The sequence below is a fragment of the Silurus aristotelis genome, assembly GCF_946808225.1.
Source record: "Silurus aristotelis genome assembly, chromosome: 12".
NCBI classification, from domain to species: Eukaryota; Metazoa; Chordata; class Actinopteri; order Siluriformes; family Siluridae; genus Silurus; species Silurus aristotelis.
In genome coordinates, this window is record NC_139585.1 from 21,708,119 (window position 1) to 21,736,001 (window position 27,883).

Here is a 27,883-nt window from a genome sequence, read left to right on the forward strand (position 1 = left end):
CACGTTGCATTTGGCTTGTCTGAGGTCGAATTGGTAAGCCTGCAGATTTGGGAACAGCGTGTTCACGAGGAATGGGCAGTAAATGAGCTGGTATAAGCTTGTGAAGGAAAAATAGGGTATGGCATGACCAATGTCCATAAATTTTACAAGAGATGCGCTCATCATTTTTGTATTTGTTTCTGTCCATAATGAAACATGAAAATGATATAAAACAGCGCATTGGGCATGCAGGTATCCAACCAATAGCTTTTACATCATGTGGACTGTTTATTTTGAAGCTGTAGCAACATGAAATGCAATGCGAAAATAGAATCTGTTAACCAAATTCATATACCAAGCAATTAAACATGAACACATTATAAAAGGGATTCAATAAAACTGCATTACAATGCCAAAACCAGTGTGGATGGAAATTGCGATTTAGTAAATAAAATGGTGTTAGGAACACATTTAGCTGCTTTAGCATGGACTGACCTTCTGTCTCATAAAAATCCACTCTACGCATTTAAATGCACTTGTCAGCAATCCGCCTAACTCTAAGGACATTGTCCCAGGACTACTTGTCTGTGACAAAAACCAGACGAGGAACAGCAGAGCCTCTGTCTCCAGAGGCTTGTTCATCAACTGGATCAACAAGATGACAGGAGGAGGAAGGCAGTGGCCTCTCTTTCCACTCAGATCCTTAGCCTCTGAGTGCTTCCATGCACACAAACCATCCATCACTCAAAGTTCAGGCCTCTGTAATCCTGACTTCATGCAGAAAAAGAAGAATACAGACTTCCTTGATTAAATTGCAACTGTTTAGCCAATCCTAGGCATTCCTGATTTAAAATAATGGCTTAGAAACAACCGAATGCTTAACAGCAATAAATCCTGCATTCGAATGTTATCTTTGCGATTTCTTTTTTAAAGCTTTTTTAGTTGATCATAAAAGGACATTGCTTTAAGTTTGTAAAGTTTAATATTATATTAATATGAAATATTATTGTTTATATTGTGGTGGATGAAATCTACCCTAAATTATGGCACATCACAATGTTGGGATCCAAATCCATGTTACAGACAATAAAATTATTCAAATGTGCATCCAATTTTGATAGTAATATTACATTTACAGTAGTACAAGTTTGTACAGGTTTTATACGAAAATTGTATATTGATCTAAGTCGTCATATTCCAGAGATACCAGTCCATGTTGTGTGGATGGTAAAGACATAACTGGACTGGTAAAAAAAAAAAAAAAAAAAGACTCACTTCAAGCGAATTTATCACTTTTATTAGGACAGTTATCTTTGCAAGTAAAAGATCTTAAACATATTTAAATGTATGTATTATTTAGTATTATAGGATTACAGCATCAAATATAAGATTTATTTCAACAAAATATTTTTGTTGGTTATTGGCAAATAATTTTGCTTCTTTCTAGAAATAAAGCCTTAAAATTGGCCAAATAAATTGTTAATAGAACAATTAAAAATAGAGATATTTGATATATTTGACTACATTTGAATATAAATATATTGCCATAAAAATATCACTTTATGCAGTGAACCAGATTGAAACTTTCCAATCCACCGTTTTACTAATAAAATAATAATCCACATATGTTTGTTAACAGGACAAACTTACACTTATAAAGAACATCTTATTCATTTTTATCACCACATTATCTGTGTAAAGCTGCTTTTTAAAAAATGTTTATTGTTAAAAGCGCTATACAAATAAAAATGAATTGAATTGAATATGTTTGTTAGGGGGAGTGGTGGCTCCAGCGGTTAAGGCGCTGGGTTGCCGATCGGAAGGTCTGGGGTTCAAGCCCCGGTATCGCCAAGCTGCCACTCTTGGGCCCTTGAGCAAGGCCCTTAACCCTCTATGCTCCGGGGGTCCCTTACGAGGGAAATATCAAGGTCCGTGACATCGGAGTGACGTGGGGCCGCCTTCCTGTGGGCTCATCACCTGCAGGAGGGCCCGTAAGGGACGGTGCTGTGAGGATTGGGCAGCAGTCGAAGGCGGGGGCCTGCTTAGACTGCTGCCCCCGCGACCCGAATTACGGATAAGCGGGAGTGAATGAATGAGGATGAATGAATGTGTGTTATGATCAGTGTAATGACTTAGGACTTTCAAAGGACTAAGGACTCTCAAAAGAAAAACAGTTCAACATACTACAAGCAAGGCAGCTATACAAAAACCCATACAAATGTACAAAAGTCCAGTATTCAAAAATACAAAAGGTGTGAATTTAAAAACCAAGTGTTAATTTCTGTTACACCAACTAAAGTAGAGATATAAATCTCATCATATCTAGATACTAAAAGAATGGACATAAATGGCTCAGTGGTGGAGCAAAACCTCAATTTACATGTGTTTTTGGAGCCTCAAACCACAGGCCCAAAGGCCTATGCTCCCAAAACTATGTTTAAAATGCCTGGTATTCAGTTTGCATTACTGGGCCATAAACAAAAATGTGGTGTGGCACGGCAGATTATGCAAACCATTGTTCTCCTTATCTATTGCCAGGTCATGGTTTCTGATGCATGTGCCATATATGTTGGACACTTAATGCTACATGGTGGAAGAGCACACCAAACACAGCTGTGCTTACGGTAGGAGCAGGCAACGCAAACATCCTATTGCTTCCTTTACCAGTCACATAGTGTACATCTGTTAAGAGCTTGTGATGGAAAGAAGGTCTCTCTAAACAAATAGGAATCGTCTGAGACTGGAAGGATGACGCCATTGTGACTGTATCTTTCGGTAGAGCCTGATGGCAAAAAATGAGCTTTCGTTGACAAAATAAATGACAAAGCATATAATTAGGTATCCATTCAAAGACTTTTGAAGCTATAGCTCGACACAAATACCAAGCGGGACACGTGAATAACAGAAGTTGTTTGTGCTACCATGGGGATTGCTATTTATACTCTTGCTTGTGGATGTTTTGTGATGTATCTAATGACAGAAGTCACTGAGAAATAAAAAAAAAAAAAAAAACACAAGCCACACCTACTCACTGGACTACAAAATGTTTTTCCCCCTTCTTATTTTCATGCTCTGACTCCCATGATTCATCTACTGATCCAGACTGATATTGCTCGCCCAAATTATATTTACACTGCAGTTATTGAATAATGTGCTTATGATAAGGCGAATGACTTTAGGGAGTAGGAACGAATCACAGCAGAAGTCGAAGTTTTGTGACATTTGCATTAAACAAAAAATATTTCACCATACTGACCTTATTTAATAATATCTGACTATATGCAACATAATCTTTGTAAACTTCTTTTACGTTGTACCTTTGGCAGTTGCCTCCAGCTGTGAAAGCTGACCACCAAAAGGTAAAAGTAAGAGGAATATTTGAAAATTATAACGATAACAATCTGACTCCCCAAAGCCAGCCGTTAACTTGACTGAGCATCAGATTCCCATCAAACACCGATCTGACTATCTTAGCTGTGATAAAAAAAATTGGAGAAGCTTTGCATTATAAAAGAAGAAAAGAAGCAAAACAGCATTATTACAGCTAATGCACTTCTTCATAATTAACCCTGGAGAGGTCACAAATCAAAGGGATTCTCATACTAGTGGCACCATGCTGGACTTGAACCAAAAACACGCTCCTGTGACAGAAGTGTGTGATGATCTTTATTCCTTTATTTATTATTTTTTTCAATTTGATCGTTAATTATTAGTTTCATCAGTGGGATTTAAGTCCATTTGCCTGTTCCTAAATGGTCTAATTGATGCTATGTTGCTAAGCTCACTGACACAAAACATCCCCAAAACACCACTCTGCCCAGTGTTGGGTCTGAGTTTCTTCATTTATCTACTATATGCACATTTTTAACTGAATGCTCATGTTATTGTTTAGCTTAAGAGCTCAGGATTACACAGGGTTTTTATTGAGGGGATTGTAGAAAAACAGGTGCTGGTTTAATATGTACTAGAGTAGCTATGGATCTTCAGGACTAGAATGTGGCCTAATTAGCATGACAATGAGATCAAAGTAAGGTTGATGATAGCCAGCACGATTGTCTTGGCCATCAGTGCAGTGACGGATGGAACTCCTTGGGTTGCCTCGCTGCACTGGTCAGTAAGTTACCAGTTATATGACAGCATGTGGTCTTCTTCAAGAAGTATAGGACCAGTGGTGCTTCCTTTGATATCAAAAGACATCCAAATCTTTTATTACATTTACATTCTTTTTTTGTTTGTAAAGAATGACAGAAAACCATATGTATGTAATCGATAATAAACAGGGAATCTTTGCATGAACTCCTTTGAGAAAGATCATTGAATGAAACAAATGCTAAAGGAAAGCCATTCTCTTTAGGATGACACTAGATATTGTTATTTTATTATTCTGTGACGCTATTTCCGCTGAATATTATAATGCCAAATAATCCCATTATTTGGCAATATAATATCATTAACACAGGACAGACGATATGATTACAGCAGCAGCAACAACAGTTCTGTAATATCTCATGTAAGTAAATGGCACAAAATTTGAGCACAAAATAAAACGATTGGCAGGCGAAATATTAATTACGAAAAGCTTTTGGGCAAAGGCTCTCCTTATCAGCAGCAATCCCAGACACACTAGTGTGCATTTAAGTGGACTTCAGACCACAGCAACAGAGATGCTGCCACTGTTTAGCCGATGTCATTGTAAAAGCCCTATGGCACCAGGCTCATTAGGGTTACGGTAAGGAAAGTAAAAGGCATAGTGCTACAGAACTGTCCAGTTGAGCTGCCCGAGGTTCCCGCGAAATGACCAATTTAACTGGTATTTAGCTGGTGTTGTATAGTTAAGGTTTGCCACACTATGCTGGCACACAGAGACCTGAGCAACACTACCCAAACCCCAAGCTTAGAATAATTCAGTTATTGCATTTGGGAGGCCTGAATTGCTTTACTTAGAAACCGAGGGGTTTAAAGACTGAAAAAAAAAGGTGTTTAAAATGCTGCGGCATGTATAAGCTGAAAGTTATAATTTCACAGCACAGCAGGAGTCCTGTTTCCTCCTCTATTTTGGGTCATAAACCGAAGATTGAGGAGGTTAGAGTAAACTCATAACAAACATGCTTTAAAACTAATTCCCGAAAAGAGGAGATTTGCTTGGCTGGTGAGATTAAGGCACTGTGGTTTTCTAGCGAATACAATCTAATGAGAGCAGACAATCAAATTCCCATTTTCGAAAACGCAAAATGCTGTGTGTAGCCTCAGTCCAGTGAGCACGCCATGTCTCATCACATTTCGCTTTAACAAGCGGCCCCGCTGATGCTACACCCCGTGTGAACGCTGTCAGGGCCGACAGCCAAAATGTTTTCGAGCAACAAGAAATAGCTGGTTGATTTACTACAGAGAACCTGAATGGATTTAGATTTGTCGAGCACATACAGAAGCCATGACACCACCACAAAACACAGGGAGGCAAAAATTGCATTTCTGGCAGTCCTTCATAAATTTCTTTTTTCCACTGCACTGAGTTTGAAGAAAATATGGTAAATAACCTTGACAAAACAACCTCTTCTAACAAGAGAAAGAAATTGGCTGACACTCTGAACTACTGTTTATCACATAGCTCATGTCCAAGAAGCTTTGACATCCATAGCAGGTACACAATGCATGCTTCACAACCAACAAAGCCACACACCGGATATTTCTGTATTATTGTGACATGCCGTGTTACTGGTGCTGCTGGTATGATGGCAGGGGCGTGTCTTTAAAACATGCGCTCTGGAGCCTCATGCAACCGTTCATTACAAGAGCCAGACTGCCGAGCTTATATTTTTCTATATGCCTGGCCTTTCAGCAGTAATAAAATGCTTGGGCGAAATGCCATCAGCATTTATTTACTGCGTGTGTGCAGTGTGTACTTGTAAGCATGCAGGCTTATGTCTGTGATGTTGTTTTGAAAAGAGGAAATTACAGCATGTAGTCAGTGTATAATTAAAAAAATGGCTCTAAATATACAATTCATCATAGCATTGCATTTGATGTATACAAATTCATATTTCAAGGCAAAAATGATACTATGGCATGACATGTATCCACTACAAATGCAGCTAATGTCAGATATTTTTTTTTATTTACTTGGAAGACACTTTAATCCAACATGATGGGAAATGTAGAAGATATACCGCCTGATCCAAGCAGTGAACGAGAAATATTGCTTGTGGATGCTTAAGATAACTCTGAACAGCCTTTCTATAAACCACTGGGTTTAAACAAGTTTAAAACAAAACCACAAACATATTATTCACCTGAAGCCAACACAGCTGCTCTCCATGTATTTGGATGTCTGCCAGAGTGATTCAGGTAAGCGTGTGTGTGTGTGTGTGTGTGTGTGTGTGTGTGTGTGTGTGTGTGTGTGTTTATATCTTGATGAAGACCAAATGTTTCCGTACAGAGATAGGAACATCTGATTTTTTTGATAGGACATTTAACTTTTTATATAAGAAAAGTAAATAGATAGATAGATAGATAGATAGATAGATAGATAGATAGATAGATAGATAGATAGATAGATAGATAGATAGATAGATAGATAGAAGCCGATTTATTATGTGTAGTCATAGCATTTGTTTGCTACATGAAGTATCATATCAGCTGCATTTCTATAGTGGGTCCCCATTAAGACATTAAGGCAAACAAGTAGATGTACTAACTCACCTAGGCCCTGGACCTGTCAATGCAGTGTGTAATAGCTCCAGGATGTTCATTGGGGCACTTTGAACAGCTCCTCTCTGATCTGAGGGTTAATTATACAATTTTATTGCTTGTGCACCTGTAATTGCCAAATCAGGCACCTTATAATTAGTGACTTAATTGTTTTCTTTAGACGTGTTTACTGCTAAATATTTCACCGGTAACGTGAGCTGAATATATTATATATATTAGAGTTATTAAAGAAGATATTAAAGATATTATGGTAACCATGTAGTCTTTTAAGGTGTAATTAACTTCAGAGTTGTTCCTCTAGTCAGATTGATGTCAGTTTAAACTGAAGTATGTAACACACACGAGTGTGTTAAGACTGGAAACTAACCAACTACTGATGATTTCTTCTACGAATATATTATTGTTTTCATAATAATACTAATAATAAATGGAATAATAACACCTTTTTATTGTCAGGAAATATTGCAAATAAAAAAATAACAGAACCCCAATATGAAAAAAAGTAAGAAAGAAGCAAGGCTCCACCTTGTGGCAAAAACTATACATTACAGCAAAAAAGTATATATTAGCAGGCAAGATTTAACCAAAAACAACCCCAAAAAACACGACCTTAAACAGACCTTGCCCCCAATTTGCTGGTATAATAACCTCCACTGATACTTTACTAGATTTTGGAGTGTGTTTGTGAAGATTTGTGTACATTCAGCCACAAGGGTATTAGTAGTCAGGTACTGATGTAGAGTGAGGAGGCCTGGGGTGCAGTCATCGTTCCAATTCATCCCAAAGGGTGAGGTCAGAGATCTATAGCAGGCCACTTAAGATTTTCTACTCCAAAACATATCTTCATGGAGCTGGCTTTGTGCACAGGGCACTGTCATGCTGAAACAGGTTCGAATTTTTTTGTGCTGCATCTAAAGACATCCACAAGACATGTGAATGAACCACATATGACTGGAAAAGCCAGTCCTAATGTTTTAACATAGTATATAAACACCATTCTGGACAGGATTCTAAAGCCATTCAGTTTAGATTTTTGAAGATTTGGAACATCATGTTCGACATATGAGCCATGTATGCTACATAGAGCATTTACAATTTTCCTCAGACACACAACCTGAAGAAACATAATATAATAAAGTGGGTTTAAACATCCTACTGTATATTTTGAGTAACACCGTGTTGTACGGCAGACGATACCCACCGAGGCAACTTCAGTCTGTTGCTCATTTTAGGAAGATCATCTAAAAATGTCACAATTTATTATAGTTTATAATACATCACAATTTTGCAGCAAAAATTCTGCCTCTATTTTAACTTGTTGTACCTACTTGTGTCTTTAGAGAGCACTTCAATCAAGTACACAACTGCCCTCTGTGTGTGTGTGTGTGTGTGTGTGTGTGTGTGTGTGTGTGTGTGTGTGTGGCTTTTTTCCTTGCTATTGAATGAAGGCCAAAAATAAAAAGCTCACAGCATTTTTACCAGGAATGTTTATTCGTGTGGCTGCTTTCTGACCTTGGGAAAAGAAAATGCTTTGTTGTCATTTAAGTCACAGCAAACAAGTGGAGATAATGTGCAGGATATTGTTTGGCTAAAAGTATTTGTAAATTTATAAATGATTTAATTATATACTATTAAAGGAACAGTTTGTAAATTTAAGAGCCTTGTGCTGACTGCAAGGTGAATTGTAATAAAAATAAATACAGGCTGGAAATTAGGGTTTTCTGGAAATACAAGCATGATCTCAAAATAACAAAATTAAAAATACTGAAATCTATTGTTTGCCAATAATCAGAATCACTACTCCTCTATGAATCTTTTTTTTTTGTATATAAGCACTTAACAATGACAAACTGTACCTTTACCTCATGTACATTAGAGCATTGAATAAACCCAGTGTTTGGTCGTTGGTAAAAAAATCAAAACAGAAATATAAATTTTTACTCAGGGCTGTCTCAAGGGATGGGCAAAAAGGCACAATTACCAAGAGACCCTTATAAACTAAATCTTATCACCTACTTTACAATATGTAAAATGGAAAGTAGATGTCACAGTGCTACCTTTCCAGACGCTAAAAAACAACAAGGAGTGTGTTATAATGATTAACAGAGCTACTTAGTAAACATAAACCTAAAAATATGTGTAAGAAAATTGTGTTTTGTTGTTAGTGATAGTTCGGGGGGGGAATGATGTCAGTAATCACCTGTTTATTACAACCCCAATTCCAAAAAAGGTTGTGTAAAATGTAAATAAAAACATGATTTTGCAAATAAAATAATAATAAAATGTTTAAACTGAAAATATATACAATTTTAAATTAAAGAATAGGGTCATTTTGAATTTGAAAGCTGCAATGTCTCAGAAAAGTTTAGACGAGGCAACAAAAGTCTGGAAAAAATGTTATTAAAATTAAACAGAGAAATATTTTGCAACTAATGAGGGTAATTGATACCAGGTCAGCCTGATTGGTATAAATAGTGTATCTTAAAAGTAATGATGGGCAGAGCTTCACCAATCTGTGAAAAACTGTGTCTACAAATTGTGGAACTATTTCATAGTAATATTTCTATCATAAAATTGCAAAACAGTTGAATATTTCATAATTTACAGTACATACCATCAATAAAAGTTTCAAAGAATCTGGTGAAATCTCTTTGCACAAAGCACAAGGGCGAAAATCAATAGTATGACTTCGTAGTAGAAGAGTCCAGGTGCTGAACCAGCCTGCCTGCAGTCTAAACCTTTCACCATTTGAAAATATTTGGTGCATCATGCAACAAAAAACACAACAAATGACACCAAGAACTGTTAAGCAGGTAGAGTTCTGTATCAGACACATATGGGACAACATTCCTCTCCCAAAACTTCAACAGCAGGTCTCCTCAGTTCCCAGATGTATACAGACAGAAGACATGAAGCTACACAGTGGAAAATGTGGTCCTGCCCCAACCTTTTTGAGACTTGTTGCAGCCATCAAATTCAAAAATACATTTTCCCCCTTAGAATGGTATATACCCTTTGTTTTATCAATAGAATTCATGAGAGCTGCAAATCATTGTACATCTGATTTGTGTTCTCACAGCAAATGTAATCACGCTGTCCTTTTTAAAGCTTCACTGTACTTATAATAATTGTTATTAAAATACTGAATGATTTTTAAAAAAGACTGTCCATCCAGCTTTCGACTCATTAAAACTTCACACACATGCTCATATTTGGGCCACCCCCAGCTATTCACATAAAATATCTATTTCAATTACAGTTTACAATTCTGCACCCAATCAATATATTTGCAAATCAATACCAGGTACCCAAATGTTATTTAGCATTTAAGTCTGCATTATAGAGCCACATACAGTGAGGAAAATAATTATTTGAACATCCTGCTATTTTGCAAGTTCTCCAACTTAGAAATCATGGAGGGGTCTGAAATTGTCATCGTAGGTGCATGTCCACTGTGAGAGACATAATCTAAAAAAAAAATCCAGAAATCACAATATGATTTTTAAACTATTTATTTGTATGATACAGCTGCAAGTAAGTATTTAAACACCTGAGAAAGTCAATGTTAATATTTGGTACAGTAGCCTTTGTTTGCAATTACAGAGGTCAAACATTTCCTGTAGTTTTTCACCAGGTTTGCACACACTGCAGGAGGAATTTTGGCCCACTCCTCCACACAGATCTTCTCTAGATCAGTCAGGTTTCTGGCCTGTCGCTGAGAAACACGGAGTTTGAGCTCCCTCCAAAGATTCTCTATTGGGTTTAGGTCTGGAGACTGGCTAGGCCACGGCAGAGCCTTGATATGCTTCTTACAGAGCCACTCCTTGGTTATCCTGGCTGTGTGCTTCGGGTCATTGTCATGTTGGAAGACCCAGCCTCGACCCATCTTCAATGTTCTAACTGAGGGAAGGAGGTTGTTCCCCAAAATCACGCAATACATGGCCTCCGGTCAACCTCTCCTTAATACAGTGCAGTCGCCCTGTCCCATGTGCAGAAAAACACCCGCAAAGCATGATGCTACCACCCCCATGCTTTACAGTAGGGATGGTGTTCTTGAGATCGTACTCATCATTCTTCTTCCTTCAAACACGTTTAGTGGAATAATGACGAAAAAGATCTATTTTGGTCTCATCTGACCACATGACTTTCTCCCATGACTCCTCTGGATCATCCAAATGGTCATTGGCAAACTTAAGACGTGCCTGGACATGTGCTGGTTTAAGCAGGGGAACCTTCCGTGCCATGCATGATTTCAAACCATGACGTCTTAGTGTATTACCAACAGTAACCTTGGAAACGGTGGTCCCAGCTCTTTTCAGGTCATTGACCAGCTCCTCCCGTGTAGTTCTGGGCTGATTTCTCACCTTCCTTAGGATCATTGAGACCCCACGAGGTGAGATCTTGCATGAAGCCCCAGTCCGAGGGAGATTTACAGTCATGTTTAGCTTCTTCCATTTTCTAATGATTGCTCCAACAGTGGACTTTTTTCACCAAGCTGCTTGGCAATTTCCCCATAGCCCTTTCCAGCCTTGTGGAGGTGTACAATTTTGTCTCTAGTGTCTTTGGACAGCTCTTTGGTCTTGGCCATGTTAGTAGTTGGATTCTTACTGATTGTATGGGGTGGACAGGTGTCTTTATGCAGCTAACGACCTCAAACAGGTGCATCTAATTTATAATAATAATAATAATAATTGTAGTGGAGGTGGACATTTTAAAGGCAGACTAACAGGTCTTTGAGGGTCAGAATTCTAGCTGATAGACAGGTGTTCAAATACTTATTTGCAGCTGTATCATACAAATAAATAGTTTAAAAATCATATTGTGATTTCTGGATTTTTTCTTTTTAGATTATGTCTCTCACAGTGGACATGCACCTACGAGGACAATTTCAGACCCCTCCATGATTTCTAAGTGGAAGAACTTACAAAATAGCAGGGTGTTGAAATATTTATTTTTCTCACTGTATTTGCCACATGCCCAGAAATCATGCCAGTTCCACCACCTAAAAAAATGGCTTGGAAGGACCATCTTAGCATGGGGCTTTTTAAGTGATTCCTGTTAGAAATTAATGTGCACTGTTAATAACTGTTAACACCACACACACAATTCCCTCGGTCTGGGTTAAACAACATAAGTATTGCCCTGGGCCTCTGTTACACCACTTAAGACAACCCATCTTCAGTCTATAAAAAATATATATATATTAAATTTAACAGTGTATTGGTAACTGAATAAATCCTTGTGATGAAGTGAAATCCAAAAACACCAGTGTGTTTGTTGTTCATGAACTGGATAGTCAAAAAGCAAGCTCACTGATGATCTTTCAGAAAACAAGTCAAATACGGAATAAAAGTGCAATTTCATTGTAATGCAGTGAATCCAATGTGTGGGGGTATTTTTTTTTTTTATTAAGACAATACAAATAAACATGTAAGGGACTATTTTACAAGGCATGTCACAGTTTTGTCATTGGTATGTGCAGGTTATTCCAAGGTCCCATCCACAGTTCTTCCTCGTCGGACTGTGTGCGGTCACTGTGCGACCCTGCAGTTTCCATCCCCTCTGCATTATCTACAGTGGACTCCTGCTCGTCCGCATTTTGTGTTATTTCAGATCTGGCTGTTGCCACATTATATTTGCAAGCTATGCTTTCTGGTCCTATAGAGCTGGAGGCCAGGGACCCACTCGAGGGCCTGGTGTTAATGTTCTGCTCGCCCGCAGTGGCACCCAAGGCACCGGGGCTGTTCAGAGGAACTCTTTCCTCTTGAGTCACAGCCAATTTGTCCAGTTTTTTGAAATGCTTTCCAAGTCGGACAGGAGAGCTGAATTTGATATTGGTAGTGTGGGCTGCTCTCCGAGTTCGTATGATGGAGCCGTTTTGAGCCAAGTAGACACTGCCGTTGATGTTACTGTGGCTGTTTACGTTGGACAGCCGGTTTCGGTGGGACTCTGGAGCGCTATCATCACCTGTTGAACTTGTCTCGTACTCACGATCCACCACCAACTTGATTCTCTTCTTTCTAGCAAGCTGTTGGAGTTAAAGCACAAAAATAGAATGTGATCAGTCCATGACAAAAAACATGCTGACCCAAGAAACATGTATGGTGTAATCCAAAAAAGACATACTGTACAACCAAGACCACCCTGAGAAATTTTACGGATTCCACAGCTAGTGGCAAGTGATTTGTTTAAAAGCCTTAATATCAGAAAATCAGATTTTGTTCAGCAGGCTAGTGAGTTAAAATTAATAATTAAAATACAATTGTGACCAATTGCATGTGGTTTGCAATCCGGCTTAATGAACAAAACCTTTATTCAGCACATAAACTAGTGAAAGAAGAAGACTGCAGAAATGAGAATGCACAATTAGAAAAGTTAGAAACATAGAGCATAGGTTCTGAAGAAAAAAACACATCAATCCATTGAAGATGCACTAACAAGCCATGCAAGTCAGGAGAAAAAGGGCACATCTTCGCTTACTGAGAAGGCACCAAGCCAGTTTAGTCCGTTGAAACAGTATCGTTGGTTTTAGTATCTTTTGAATCTTCTTTGTCGTCTTCCTGACTTCCAGGTCTATTTAAAGACCCCTGAAATTTGCTGCAAAGGCTACTCCTGAGCGATCCTGAAGATGTCATTTCCTCTTCTTCAGCTATAGGTTGGAGATTAACTTTGTCTGTGGTGCCTCGCATATCATTTGTGCCTGTTAATGAGCTGCTTTTACTTTCACTTTTATAATCCTTGTCCTGTTCTTGACCCAGCTTTGTATTATTGTTTCTGGACTCATCTTCCTTTCGATTCTCTTCATTCTTGATATACATGGTGTCTTCAGACATTCTAAACTTGCTGCGTGTAAAGTTGAAGCCTACTGTAGAACTGATTTCTGCTATGCAGGATGAAAATTGAGGTTTATAAGACTGTTTATTATTCATTGTCTGCAAAATAGACCTCACAAACTTCTGGGTTCCAGTGACTTTGCAATGTGACTCTGACAAATCTTCAGTCTCAGCCTCTTCCTCAATTTTAGAAACATTCTCATCCGCTGACCCTTTATCACTGTCTGACTCTTCTGCTGTCTCTGACTTGCTCTCAGAATCACTCTTAGTCTCTGTCTCAGAGTCTTGCTCTGTAGATGCTTTGGATTCACCTTCAAAATCATCTCGCTCTGTAGGTGTGTTGGACTCACCTTCAGACTCCTCTTGTTCAATCTCAGAACTGCTCTCGCTGCTTGACTCCTCAGATTTTTCTTGCTCTTTGTCTGAATCAAAGTTGGTCATATATGCCACATTATTTGGAATGGTATAAGGATTTTGGTATGATACAGTGAATCTGTCCAAATAAGGATCCAGAAAAGCACTTTTATTCACACTTTCTACCGCATGCTCGGATTGTTGACTGCTGCTAGCAAAACCATAGGGATACCTTTCCAAATTACTGCTTTCCTGAGTAGCCTGTGTCTTTCCATCAACTGGGCTATCTCTGTTTTTGCTTGTGTTGCTCTGACATTTGTTTTGAGTGTCAAGCTGATTGGAGAATTGTTTATCTTCTGTGGTTTTTCCTTCTTTTGTCTGAAAGTGGATACCACCGATGACCATACCACTCTCCGAACTGTCAGAGCCTTGAGTCGGTTGAGTGGGCTCTACACGCTTTTCTTTATCAACCATTGGGAATATTCGATTCTTCTTCCATGGTGGGTAAAAAGGCACTGGTGGGCCGGGGGCCTTGCTTGCAATAAGCAGTCTGTTGAGTTTCATCGCTGCTTTTAGACTGATCATAGGATTTGAGCTGTGAAAGAACGTAGTATGTCTTGCTGGGTAAGGCTGGGTTTGCTGTGGTCTGGGCATCTGACCTTGTAGAAACCATTTAGAAGCTCTGTGCAGACTCTGAACCTGAGGCAGCCTTTTAGTCTGAATGGAAACCTGTTACAGTCCAAACATCTATTAATTTTATATTTTATAATTTATATATGTGTGGCCTACAACTTTGGCATGTGCAGAATAAAAATAAAGTTTTTGATACCTCTCCTTCTGATTCATGAGGACTGTAATAATAGCTGCCATCATCCTCGACGATCACCTCACCGTACTCGTCATACGTTCCTGCCGGAGATATCAGCTTTCTTCGACTGCCATAATGAGGCAAGTCATATCTAAAAGACATATAATACACACACAAATTTATCCTACAACCCTTGTGAGGACTAAAAGCAAAAGGAATTTTTTTGCCTTCTGTGCCGAACCAAACCTCTTTTGTTTAATAAATTTGGTCCACACCAAAATACAAGACACGAATGCAAACACAAAGTGACAAACATACCTGTGGGCATGCACAAAAAATAATTACAATGCTGTTGAATGTGCAGCACCTCTAGACATTTCAGCCTGTAATATTTGCATTGCTAATGTGTCGACATGGCACAATAACAAGTAAACAGCTAAAGGCTTACTGAGAACCATGTCCACAAACAGTTATTGCTTATGATGGTTAGTTATGATATTCCTTCTTTGAATAAAACTAGTGCTGTCAAAATGAACATGTTAAGGATGGGCTAATGCAAATTCATTGCTGTTTGACCATTTTTATTAAAAATATAAATAAATATATTTAATAAATAACACATTTATTCATGGAACAGACAGAAAAAAAACCCCAAATTTTTTATCAATAAACATTTGTTTTACTGATGAGTCAAGTCTTGAATCAAGCACCAAAATCTGCTATGATGCACACATCCAGCAATTGAAACTGTCCATGTGGAAACATAGCAAAAGTTTGATTTTCTGTGTCCTTTTACAAGAAAGTGTTGAGTCTGGTTTCACTAATAATAAACATATATTTGCATAAAGCATCCATATTTGTCCATGCCCATGTTGATTGGAGTTTAATAAACTGGAAATGTATTAATTGAAGGTACATTTAGTACAGATAAAAATGAGATTGAGTTGTGATTAATCACGAGTCAACTCATGACAATCAAGCGATTAAATTGGATCAAAAATTTTAATCGATTGACCGCCCTAATAAAAACCTTTGTATGTACTTTCTCTGCCATCATTATGGTCAAGTTTATGGCAAAGAAATTGGCACGCTTACACACTTACTAAGCAGGCACAAACAAGCTCTGATTAAAATCAAATTCTGCTAAGAATAATGAGATTTTCACATTGCTCTCCTGTGTTCTGATGCCTGTTACCCTGTAGGGGCAGTGTGAATTTACTCTTTAGAGGGCAATCTTTTCAGGGTAATGTGAAGGACGCTATGAATATATTCATTCATTTTTCAGTTCCAGATGAATTACAGAAAGTGGCATAATAGTGCAAAAGATCAATACACAATGAATTAAATGCCATTATTTGAAGGACGAAAAAAAAAAGGAATGATGTGATTTCACATATGCCTTCATTTCATTTAAGGGGATTTTAAGGAAAACTTTCACAGTTTTAATTACTAGCATTTGATTTGATTGTTGTCTCCTTTTCTTTTCTCCAGGGATATGCCAAATAGCATCTTATTGTACTTTGCTCTGAGAAGAATTCGCTTGGCTATTGCCCAAAATGGAGATGCCAGTGGCAGTGTGAGATAAGTAGCAGAATTTTTAATTCCTGGGTAAACTGAAGCAGGCTTATCAAACCTACAGTTCATGTATTCCAAGGAACACTTCAGCTTGAGTTCCATTGTTGAGATGATGGCTGTGTGGAGCATGGGATATTGAATGAGCACACTTGGGTATGAGAGCATGATGAACACACACTCACCCGTGGTCATAATTATAGTAATCCTGTGTATAATAGTCTTGCCCTGGGTCGATGCCTGACTCCATTGATAGCTCCTGTGGCCAGAGAGAAAGTCATTACTCAGCATATGCATGGGAGAAGAGAGGCAGGAAAGTTAAATGCCAGCTTACACATAAATGTACATACATAAATCTAAAACCTTTCCGTTCAAAGAGAGATGGACAGGCATAATACAGTGCCCTACACAATATATATATATACACACACACACACACACACACACACACACACACATACATACACACCCATTTGAAACACCTGTACGTCTGCTCAGTCATGGAATTATACACTCAGCCAACTGTGTGGCAACAGCTCAATATATAAAATCATGAAGCTATCAGTCAAAAATTTCATTAAATGTAAATATCAAAGATCATAATAGGGAAAAAACGGTCATCTCAGTCTCTATAGCTTGGCTGTTTGTGCCGGAGTGTTTCAGAGTGTTTTAGAAAGTGCTGATTTGGGGTGTTTTGTATAAAAATCTCTCGATGCACACAGAATGGTAATATAAATTCAGTGACAGGCAATTATTGTTGAAAAAAGAGGTCAGAAGACAATGAAATACTATGACAAATAAAATAACTTTTCTTTGTAACTTTGATGAGTGAAAAAGCATCTTAAAATAGACAACATATCAAATTTTGAGAGGGGTGGGGCCTTAACCCATCTTATCAATTTCTGTCTGCCAAGAACAGAAAGTTGAAGACACTCTGAACCTGGACAGCTGCAAATAAAAATAAAAGATTGGAAGCCTGGTCTTTACTATTTTCTAAATATCTTGACCTATAGCTAAATGATTGCATGCATTACACTGCTGCCATAAAACGGATAATTGCCATAAATGTGCAAATGTATTTGGGTGTACAAATTCACAAATGGACAGATGTACAGAGGATATAAGTTTGAAAGTAACAAAGTATTATAGTTCTGTTTAAAATAAGAGGAAAAAGTACCTCAGGCCTTAAGAGAGAGGGTCTAAGCAACTGTTGTTGCTAGAAAAGAGCCATCAGGAAATCACAGCAGAAATAAATAAATAGAGGAATGGAGAAATATTACACTTTAGCACCAAAGAGCAAATTACAAAGAAAAGGTCGAGAATAGCTCTGAAAAGCAAAGAGCAGTCAATTGTTGCATTAAATGAGATGTCTGTATATAATAAGGATGACTTATGCAGAATTTGTATTGCCTACAAGTTAGTGAAGGAAAGCTGTATTTTTATAGTTTAATTTTATAGTCAAGGCAAATATTGACATACCCAACTGACAGCAATATTAAATATACCTGTTTATAAAAAAAACAGCAAAGACTGATGCTAGCATAGTGAATATCTGGCTCCAAAATCATTTCATCATGCCACATCCACTGATAAAAGTCATAGTTAATGAAAGTGAAGATTGAACATTTTTTCAATATAATTTATATTAAAAGGAAAAGTACATACCTCTTGATGTCCATACCCTCTCCTATGGGGAGATAACAGGATATCAGTCAAATGATCAGAGACAGTCTTCTTTTGTTTATTTATTTTTGCAGATTTAAATTCATGAGTCAATTTGCAATGGTTACAAAATATTATTTCCTTATGTAGTATAAAGGAATATTTGATTTATTGCCCCACTTTATTACCAAGAATTTCTCAATTTCTTTTTTCATACACATCGAAAGTGAAGAAAATGAAAAATGTGAAATGCTGGATGTTGTAGAGATGAAGAAACAATTCAACAAAGGATTTTTAACTACACAAACTATACTACATAAAACTGTTGTATCAATATTTCTATCAGGTTTCTTAAAGGTTTCACATGAATATTTCTGAAAGGTACTTGGAAGTAACTATAGTTCAAGTATTTTGTAGTGCCAGTTCTGGGTTTTCAGAGACATCTGCTGGCTGTACTTCATTTAATGACAGTAGGATGTGATAGCTATACATTGTCTAAAACTAAAAGAATGACATACCTGCTTCTGAGATAGAGCAAGATAAAACAGTTAATCTCAGCAAGGACACACTGCACCTATGCATGTACATGTAGAAGATTAACACAATGGCAGCTTTTAGTAGACTTCAATATCTCCAAACTAAGTGATCTGCAAGAGTTTACACCGACACAAACAGGGGAGAAGAGATAGAAAGCAGCATCTCTTTTAGTCTGCAAAAGCTCCTCACAAATGCATGGTGAATTAAAGTTCTGTTTGTTTAGCTGATCAGCAGGAACAAATTAGCACTGTTGTTCTCCGGAGGAGTAATGAGGAATTCAAATTAAGATTTATGACTTAACAATAATCTATGACTTTCAGGGGAAGTCACACCTCAAATGTTCTCCTGGAGGGACTTTTTTTTGTGGATAGCTCTGTATATTCAAGTATTGTTGAGTGAATTCACATCATATGCTAGGCTCTCTTAAGCCTGATTTAAAGAAATCAGATTTAACTGTTAACAAATAGTCCATCTATCACTGATTTTGGATAAAGCACACATCCACATATTTGGTTGCACACAGTCATCACTGCTACTTTGATTTGGTTGTCTTCATCCTGGTTGTTCTGCACTTTAAGATGCAATAAAAAAAAAAGATCTCTCCTCAGGAGAGAATAAATTCTTAAGAGTGCAACGTGATATAATGGCTGGATGGCGGGTGAAGTGTGGGCGGAAAGCATTCATGCGCAGAGTATTATATCAAAATTAAAACATCATCATCATCAACATCATCAGTTTCTTTTCTATTTTACTTTTTAGTTATAATAGTGTTCAAGCACAACCATCAAAGAAGATATGCAACAGTGATGGATGAGGGTCACATATTCACAAAAGCTGAAATAATCAGCCGTGATGTGAGATCAATCCATTAACAGAGCACTAATTAAAGCTGGGATTAAGAAGACACTGGCTGAATCGAATGCATTTGAAAGTTGAGACAGAAACCACCAGGCCAGACATGGACACACATGATGGATCGCATCTGTAATTAAAGCTACTCATGTTCAGAATCGACAGCCCGACTGCCATCTGTAGCTTTTTTACCATGGAGACAAGAGTGGACTAGACGAGACGACTTCTGTGTCATTTATGCTACATTTTTCAGTCAGTAGGAACCATGTGTGAACTACTGGACATGTACCTTTGGCTAATCATATCCATCATTCTAAATAAATTAGTGGGATATTAAAGACATTTGGCCTGTGCACAAGCCATATGACACTGGTTAAAATCCTCTGCATAATACAGTACATGAGGCTGCAAAAGAATGGAGGCTGTGCTAATGTAGAAAGAGGCACGTTTGGAGAGAAAGTGTTTGCTGGAAACTTGAATTATTTTCTGCCTTATTTTTCTTACAGTATGTCTGCCTAATAAAGAAATGTAAACATAAGCAAATCAAAAAAGGTTGAGACAACAGCATTGCACTCAGCGCAAAAAGTTTTACACAGAATATTTATTTAATTCAGCTAAAGTATTATTATTTTCTTTAGATGTATGAGACAAAATGAAAAGTGCAATAGACAATACACAAGTCTCTCAGCCAATTTTGGCTCATTTGCATTTAAATAATCCAATTGTGTAGATGATTAAATCTAAATCAAGAAATAGAAATACTGTTTTTTAAAGATTTTGCTTGACAAAATGATGTGTCGAAGAAAACTCAGAGAGAAGGATGTTGTAAAGAGAGAAATGAGTAACAGAGAATGATATGTAAAGAGTCACAGTATGGTGGATTGAGATGGGAAACATTTTTCTAGCTCTTCCACCACAGAAGTTATAGTTGGGTTGTTGTGCTTGTCTGCCTCCTGGGTACATTCCACCTCTGGCTCGCCTGCCTCAGACACCTCAGGGACTTGTGACTTCGGTGTCTTCTTTAGAGGTTGCTTCTGTTTGTCTATTTGACTGTACATGTTGGCAACAGATTTCTCTATCCCAGCTATGTTCCTAATGTTCTTAAGGATCCCTTTAAGTTCTTTTTTGGAAGGCTCAGGTTCTGCTGAAGGGGAAGGTGGAGGAGGACGTGAGGACACGGGCCGAAGAGATGACACCAAGGGTAGGGGTGGAAGGACAAGGGCCAAGGCAGGCTTTGAACAAGGGCCAACAGGGGAAGAAGGAGATGGCAAAGGAGGTGGAGGTGGAGGAGGTGGTGGTTGGGGATAAGGATGAGTATGAGCTGGTGGAGGAAATGAGAAAGAAGGCAGAGGAGGAGGAGGAGAATAAATGATAGTAGGGCTTGAACTAGGAGAAGGAGGCGGAGATGAGAGATTTGGTCGTGCTATTGGTGGGGGAGGTGCAGGTATATCTGGAGGGTCTGGAATGATCTCCACATTAACCTCATAGGTTTCCTCGCCAACATAAGCAGACAAGCTGACATATTTCTGGAGGCCAGGTGGAGTGGGTTTGTGGCTGGGTGGTGGTGTAGCTTCACTTTGGGTGACTATGATGGTTGGAGCAGAGCTATTGTTCTCTTTGTCTACCACAATGGACTTCGGTGGCTCAGAAAAGGGCAGCAGATATTCAGATGACAATGAACCCTGAGAGTCTACCCGCTGCCTTTGCTTTGTTTCTTGCTGGGCTTGTTCCTCAAACTGCCGGGCCTGCTCCTTAACTGTCAGTTTAAACTCAGGACCCTTCTCTGATTCCTTTACCCCTTGAACTTTGCTTTCCTTAAGCTCTGACTTGAACAGGGGTAGTTTCCATTGCCTGGGGTCTGTCACCACTTGTCGTATACAAGAGCTCTCACTGTCCTCACACTTGTGTAGCCTGGAGGGCAGTGTCCTCGAATGGAAGGGAAGTGCAGAGCTCTTCAGACTCTTGAAACCAGGCGATTGCAGCCACAGTAGGGACCCAAGGTGCTGATTTTTCCCCATATGAGCTTGACTGCTGATGTTCCCATCATCGTGGTAAAGTGGATTGGTGGTGGTCAGGGGGTTCTCATCTGAAAGAAAGGTGATGTTGCTCTCAGAGCGGGGGAGCTTCTTGAGTAGGGCCCCATTGGCTGTGGATTGCTTGTGTGCTGCAATGGCATGTGATGCAAATGAACTGATGAGTTGTTGGCGGTCTGCCTCTTCTAAAGCACCCCTTTTAGCCCTGTTCTCATTATGTTGAAACGGGGGACAGAGATATATGTTTGATGAGAGGAACAAGTCAGCAAGAATGAAGAATGATAAGGTAGAAGGAGCCTACTATGCAACTAAGGCTGTGCACTTCAGTATACATGTAAAATAATAAGAAAAGGACCTTGAATCAAGAAAGCATATACTAGCAAACTAGTTCATCAGAAGTTTAAAAAGCAGAATTGTACTAATACAGATTGGGCAGTGGCTACCAGTGGATCAATAGACATGGTGCATACTGTGAGGAAATGATTAACTTCACTATGGAATAAGCCACAAGGACAAATATCTAAGAAGCATATGCAGCACTATGGAGCACCTACAAAATCTGGAATCTATTATAAAAAGCAATAATGTCTACTTACTTGGACCTGATTTTCAAGAAAAGGAAGAAATGACAAACAGAAAAGAGGGAACATTGAATGCGGAGTTGAGAAGTATATAACCATAAGAGGACAACGTGATCGAGATATTTCATTTGAATTACTGCAGGCTAAATTTGCTAGAATATTAACAAAAACAACCACTATAATAGTCACAATGCCTCTCCAAAAATGTATTTAATGCAATATATTAGTTGTAAGAAACCTATGGGGTTTTCTTTTTTCCCCCTTTGGTAACATCAAATAGGCCTGAACAGAATGGACACATTGGTTTCTGAACAATATGATACCAACTGAATCAAACAATCACACTTCAGATATAAGTGGGCAAACGGTTATTGTTTTAACTGCTAAGTGCACAGGTAATATATAAACGTCCCCAATCCCCTCTGCCTCAAATCTTTGATATGTCTTTCTACTGTATCTATCTTGTAGATCCTTGTATTTCCCTAATTATAGCACAGTTAATTTCAATGCATTTTTTTTTATTAAAATTTGCATCATTTTTATAGTGCCAATGAATATGCATTACCATGTAATTTTAATAAAAATGTACATTTAAAAAAAGATTGTTTTGTTTGAATAGGAAATTTCCATTATGTTAATTCAGACCCATCCTGTAGTCACTTGTCAGGTCCGAAGTGCGATCGAATTCATAGAGCGATATTTTAGATTACTCAAGAGCGTGTTTGACAGCATTAAGTGTTTAAAGCATTTCAATTGCAAAACACAAAGTTTTATGGAGAATTCACAGGACAGACAAAGTGCTTTAACCAGCATGATTAATGTTGGTGTTCTGTGTATAATTATAAACTGGTTGTCAAATGGTTCTAAAATATAAAACCAATTCTTGAGAGATCTTTTAAGATCATAAAAAAAAATTAATAAATAATTTAAAAACTTACATGGTGTTGTCGCCTAGTTCCTCGTACAGATTGCTAGCAGCAATGCCTCCAGGTTTGCCAGCTGGGAGAGCCATTTGGATCCTGGCGGTTTTGGCACATTCAGCCTGTCGTCTTTAGTTGTTGGATTTAACAAGATACATACAAATTTATAGCATTAGCTAAATCTTGAAAATGGGGCGAATTTGGTATACATGCATTCCAGAAATAAATAATGCATGCAGCGTTCATGAGCACATTCCTTATTTATCATCTCAGTGAGCAATACTTAGCAGTTGGTTTATGGGAAAATAGTCAAATCTGAAGTCATAAATTTATGTGTTAATGCACATTTGGGTACTTACTCTTTAAATCTGGAGATAATGCATAGTGGGACGTGGGGAAAAAAAAGAAATAAAAGACAAAGAAAAAAAAAACACAGTAAGCCACTTGGCAGAGGATTATCATGCAACAAGCCCTTACTGCAGTAAATTTTAGTGACATAGATGCAGGAGGCATCAGGGATTTTCTCTCTCTAGTTATGATGTTTTATACAGCTCCCTCATAAAAGAGATGGCTCTTAGAGGAGAACACTTATCTCCTGTGTTCCGTTCACTCCACCCCTTTACCCAAACACAACCTCCATCATTCATTCACTCTGTACAGAGCAAAATATCTTTCTTACAGCAACAAACAGGTTCTCTGCTCTGTCTCAAGTAGCAGTAATGAATCTGCTTTCACAAGAAATACACTGAATATCAGGTTGGCTTGCTACGATGTTTCCATGGTGAATTGGAGAGAAAAGGTTCTATGCATTTTGTGTTCAATCTTGGCAACCCACTACTAAAGTTTCTTAGGAATAAAAATGCCCTGGGTTAAAACGGGAAGGTACTATTATACAGTCTGCTTCAGAGTTATTGGCTTAGAAACTTAATTAGTTCGATTTCACACTGAAACTAACCTTCAACTCAAAGTCAAACTTTATTATTTTACACAAAACCAAGTAATCAGCAAAAACTCTTCTTGCCACTAGAACAGGAATGAATCTTCACCTATAATGCTTGACAAGATTGGAGAAGACAGACCACTCCTCAATATATAATCTCTCCAGGGTATTAGGTCTTCCCTTATAGACCCCTTTTTAGCTCAGCCCATAGGGCTTCATTAGTGTTTGACCGAACAGACTGTGATAGCCATGTCAGATGGTTGATTCTTTTCGCAATGAACCATTTTGTGTGGATTTGGATGGATGTCTGGGATCGCTGCCTCGTGGGATTGATAAAACTATTACCCAATTGTAGCTTGTTGGTAAAAGAGGTGAGATTTTAATTTCCAAATCTCTTAGCACTCAATGGATTTAATGACACTTTATATTGTAACAAGGTTCCTGTTTTAGTTGGAGGTGAAACAGCCTTGCAACATCACAACACCTTCATTAACACCTCCACCATACTTTACGGTAGAGATTCTCCCTTATTCACTTATTCCAAAACCCACTTTGAGTTCCCACAAACATTCCAAGCTCAAGCAGTGTTCACTAAACCCAACTAACTTATATTTAGGGTTAGATGAAAGAAAGGCTTTTTTTCTGGCATGCATTCCAAATTGACTCGTTGACCCCAAAACACTGCCTTTGGATCCTTTGGATATTCTTTTTTTTTATCTCACTTCCAATAGGGGTAAAATACACTGGACACTTCTTGGCAGGTTAATTACAGCCAAACAATGAATAAGGGGAGTCTCAGGAATCTAGCAATTGCCAGATTTAAGCTGTTTTTGTCAACACAGTTTTGTCGTTTTAATTTAATTGTGACTAATACACACTAATCTTCCCTATGTTGATAAATAACTAATAGAATTTTGCCTGTGTACCCTCATGTTTACTTCAGTGTAATAGGAAGTTATTTGGACTAGAGACTAACAAGGTGTTCAAGATAGTCAAAAAACAATATTAGTACTAACTGTTGATATAGAAGAAAAACACAATAAAAAAAGAACATTAGTTTATCATATAATTTTGATATAAAAAGATATGGACTGGGTCAGTGGGATAGAGCATTAGCATTATTTACTTAAGCGTACTCACTGTCGATATGTGATGATGACAATAACAATAGCAGGGAGGCAGAAAACAATGATGATAACAGCGAGGGCCAGCAGTGCTCCTTCCGTGTAGCCCAATGACTGCACTGCTTTCTTCACTGTCTGCACCAAGTCGGGTGTGCGGATCTCCAGGATGCGTCCTCCCCGGCCCAAGTATGGCTGGAACTCCTTATTAATGTCCAGTAACTTTCCATCCAGAAACCTGAAAGAGCATAAATAATAACTGCAAACGGATAGAAAGCATGTGGAAGATGCTTATACTTGTCCATCAATAAATCAAGTGAACCGTTTGGACCATGGATACTTTATCATCTTCTGATTCACATGCTTTATCATACACAGAATTCAGTCTGTCAGACAGCATAAGAAACTTGTCAGGTTTTAAGGCTGCACTATATCTTACTTGGAGTCCTTGAAGATTCCAGAGTATGCCACACCAAGCCTAAAAAAAATGCTTTTTAATGGCTGTTATGCTACACTTTGTTTAGCAAAGAGCAAATTGTTGCTGTCACCATGTACATGCACATTTTTTTTTATAAGCAAGTAAAAAGAGAATGAAAAAAAATAAGGCCTCTTAATGTGCTTGTGCCTGACTTGAAAACTTAGTGGAGATTTGTAACCTATTTAAGTCTAACTCCAAAAACCCTGTAAGCGTATATTTGGTTGTCATTTTAGCTAGCTGAGGTTGTTAGGGGAGGGTGGGGGGCAAGAAGTGTCTTCAGGAAAGAGCAGTCACTGCTTGTCAAAAGGTTGAATGACATAACTGGGGCTGGCATCATGAAAGGGTACAACAATGAGAAGTCTTTTCAGGGAAGAATGAGGGCACCTTGCGGGTGCTCAAAGCTGGGGTGAAGAAAAAGGCCAGGTCAGTCGAATGTAGGTAAGGTTGTAGGAACTGAAGAGACTGGGAATAAAGAATAATGGAAGTAGGGGTTGGAGATAAACATCAAGAGGCTTACTTGAACAACTCCTGCCTAGAGAGAGCCCTGTTGGTCAGGGGGTCGATGGCATACACCATGAGGTCTGAACTAGAATAATCTTCCTGATCGTAGCTTTCTCCATATCGCCGTGGCCCAATGGATTCCACCACTACCTTGGAACCTGGGACCTGGTCCTGAACATAATGCTCCAGGATACTGCAAAGGAAAAAATATATAGACTTTAAGTATAGCATAGGATTTTTTTTTTATTAATTTACCAATAAACTGGATTAGCTAATTCAAAATAAAACGGTGGCACAACCTATATTCAGATTTCAAACCACTACAGATGTAGAGAATGCGGAACATGGACGTGATCGCCACTGTTTTAGCCAATGATCCAATCTTTCGGCTTCTCCCTTTAGGGGTTGCCACAGCGGACCATCCGCATGTTTGATTTGGCACATGTTTTTTTTAACGCTGGATGCCCTCCCTAACGCAACCCTCCCCATTTATCCGGGCTTGGGACCGAATAGAATACACATACATACAACCTGTAGCAGGAAGCATGAGAAAGCATTCTGTGTTCAACATGCACCAGTAAACAAGCAGCAAAATTTAGTGTCCACATTAGAAACAGGGAGGTAAATAATGCTAATTGATTTCTCAATTTGGATATTGGGAAATATGAGTAATAAAAAGAGCTCAAATATCCTACCTTATATACACACCAGGTTTCTTCCTTGGATATTTACATTTCTTAAAAAATATGTAGAATTTGATGGGTAAAATTTGATTAGTTTGGAAAGAGAGAGGTTGATAATATAAGACTTGAATCTGTGACTTGATTCGATGTTCTGAACCTGTCTCAAATATCTATCTATCTATCTATCTATCTATCTATCTATCTATCTATCTATCTATCTATCTATCTATCTATCTATCTATCTATCTATCTATCTATCTATCTATCTATCTATCTATCTATCTATCCATCCATCTATATACATACATAGAGAGAGAGAGAGAGAGAGAGAGAGAGAGAGAGAGAGAGAGAGAGAGAGAGAGAGAGAGATTTTATTTATTTATTTTTTGTCACACTTTATGTGGGACATAGGGATAGCTGTATATAGAAGTGTATTTGAGTGTGTTTATTTGGGTGACATAAAAGAAGAATGGATATATAGAGTTCCAATGGTGAGAAACAGCACATTGGACTGAGAGGTCAGGTAACTCAAAATAACAGAGTGACTGTCACATTTGTGGACATGAACGTGTGTGGTACATTGAATTTTCTCACTGCCACCTTCCTTGGAGACACCTTTCCATCATGTCTTGCTGTCCTCCAAACACAATGTCTGGCAAGTAAAGTGGTAAGGCTCCATCCTGTTTGATAAGCTATCAAAACACACAAATCCCGTCCAATACCGGTCATGTGTAAACAAAAGGAAATAAGAATCAAAGAAAAAGAGGAAGAGTGACTGGTGAATGCTTTGGCTATATCCATTAGGAGAAGCTAAAGTAAGTCTGCTTTGGCTTTTTCTCTTTTTAGGGAACTGGGCCACAGCAGGAGGTCTGCTTCAGAGACGTGTGCGGCTGAAAGAATCAAACGGCTGAATGATTCGTTCTATGCATGAAAACAACTATGCCACACCCGTACCAGCTGCACCCAAGGGGCTCGGCTTGGAAACATGCTGACCCTTTCATTTTTTATTTCCATATTACAAGTATAATCTGCTTTCGGGTGATGCCTGGTACACCTTCATTCGAGGGAGAATAATACGTTTAGCCATTTATCTTTGTCTGGGTGATGGGGAAGGAGGAGATGCCTTTACCCAATCAGCTGCTCCTTGTTCTGCTCCACCACAGTCGGGGGCACATTGGACACCACCACCTGCATATCCAGTTGATTGACCACGGACACCTGGGGAATGTAATGACTGAAGAATTATGATGTCAATAAAAGCTTGCAAGCCAAAAATGTCCGTGAAATTAAATCCAACATGTTCTGCCACTTAATATTCTTG

General features: G+C 38.3%; 1 protein-coding gene across 1 annotated transcript in view; it reads right to left on the minus strand.

Annotated features, from left to right (window-relative positions):
- Window positions 1-11,718: 11,718 nt before the first annotated feature.
- The window catches only part of pcdh15b (protocadherin-related 15b), a 226,217-nt gene continuing 210,052 nt past the window's right edge, over window positions 11,719-27,883 (minus strand). The window contains exons 29-37 of the mRNA XM_083556764.1: window positions 27,692-27,780; window positions 25,896-26,072; window positions 24,920-25,138; window positions 22,858-22,968; window positions 17,920-17,941; window positions 17,432-17,470; window positions 16,440-16,513; window positions 14,704-14,833; window positions 11,719-12,715 (exon numbers count right to left, since the gene is read on the minus strand). Of these exons, the coding sequence (XP_083412890.1) occupies window positions 12,143-12,715; window positions 14,704-14,833; window positions 16,440-16,513; window positions 17,432-17,470; window positions 17,920-17,941; window positions 22,858-22,968; window positions 24,920-25,138; window positions 25,896-26,072; window positions 27,692-27,780 (1,434 nt within the window). The 3' untranslated portion in view covers window positions 11,719-12,142. The remainder of the gene's footprint in view (window positions 12,716-14,703; window positions 14,834-16,439; window positions 16,514-17,431; window positions 17,471-17,919; window positions 17,942-22,857; window positions 22,969-24,919; window positions 25,139-25,895; window positions 26,073-27,691; window positions 27,781-27,883) is intronic.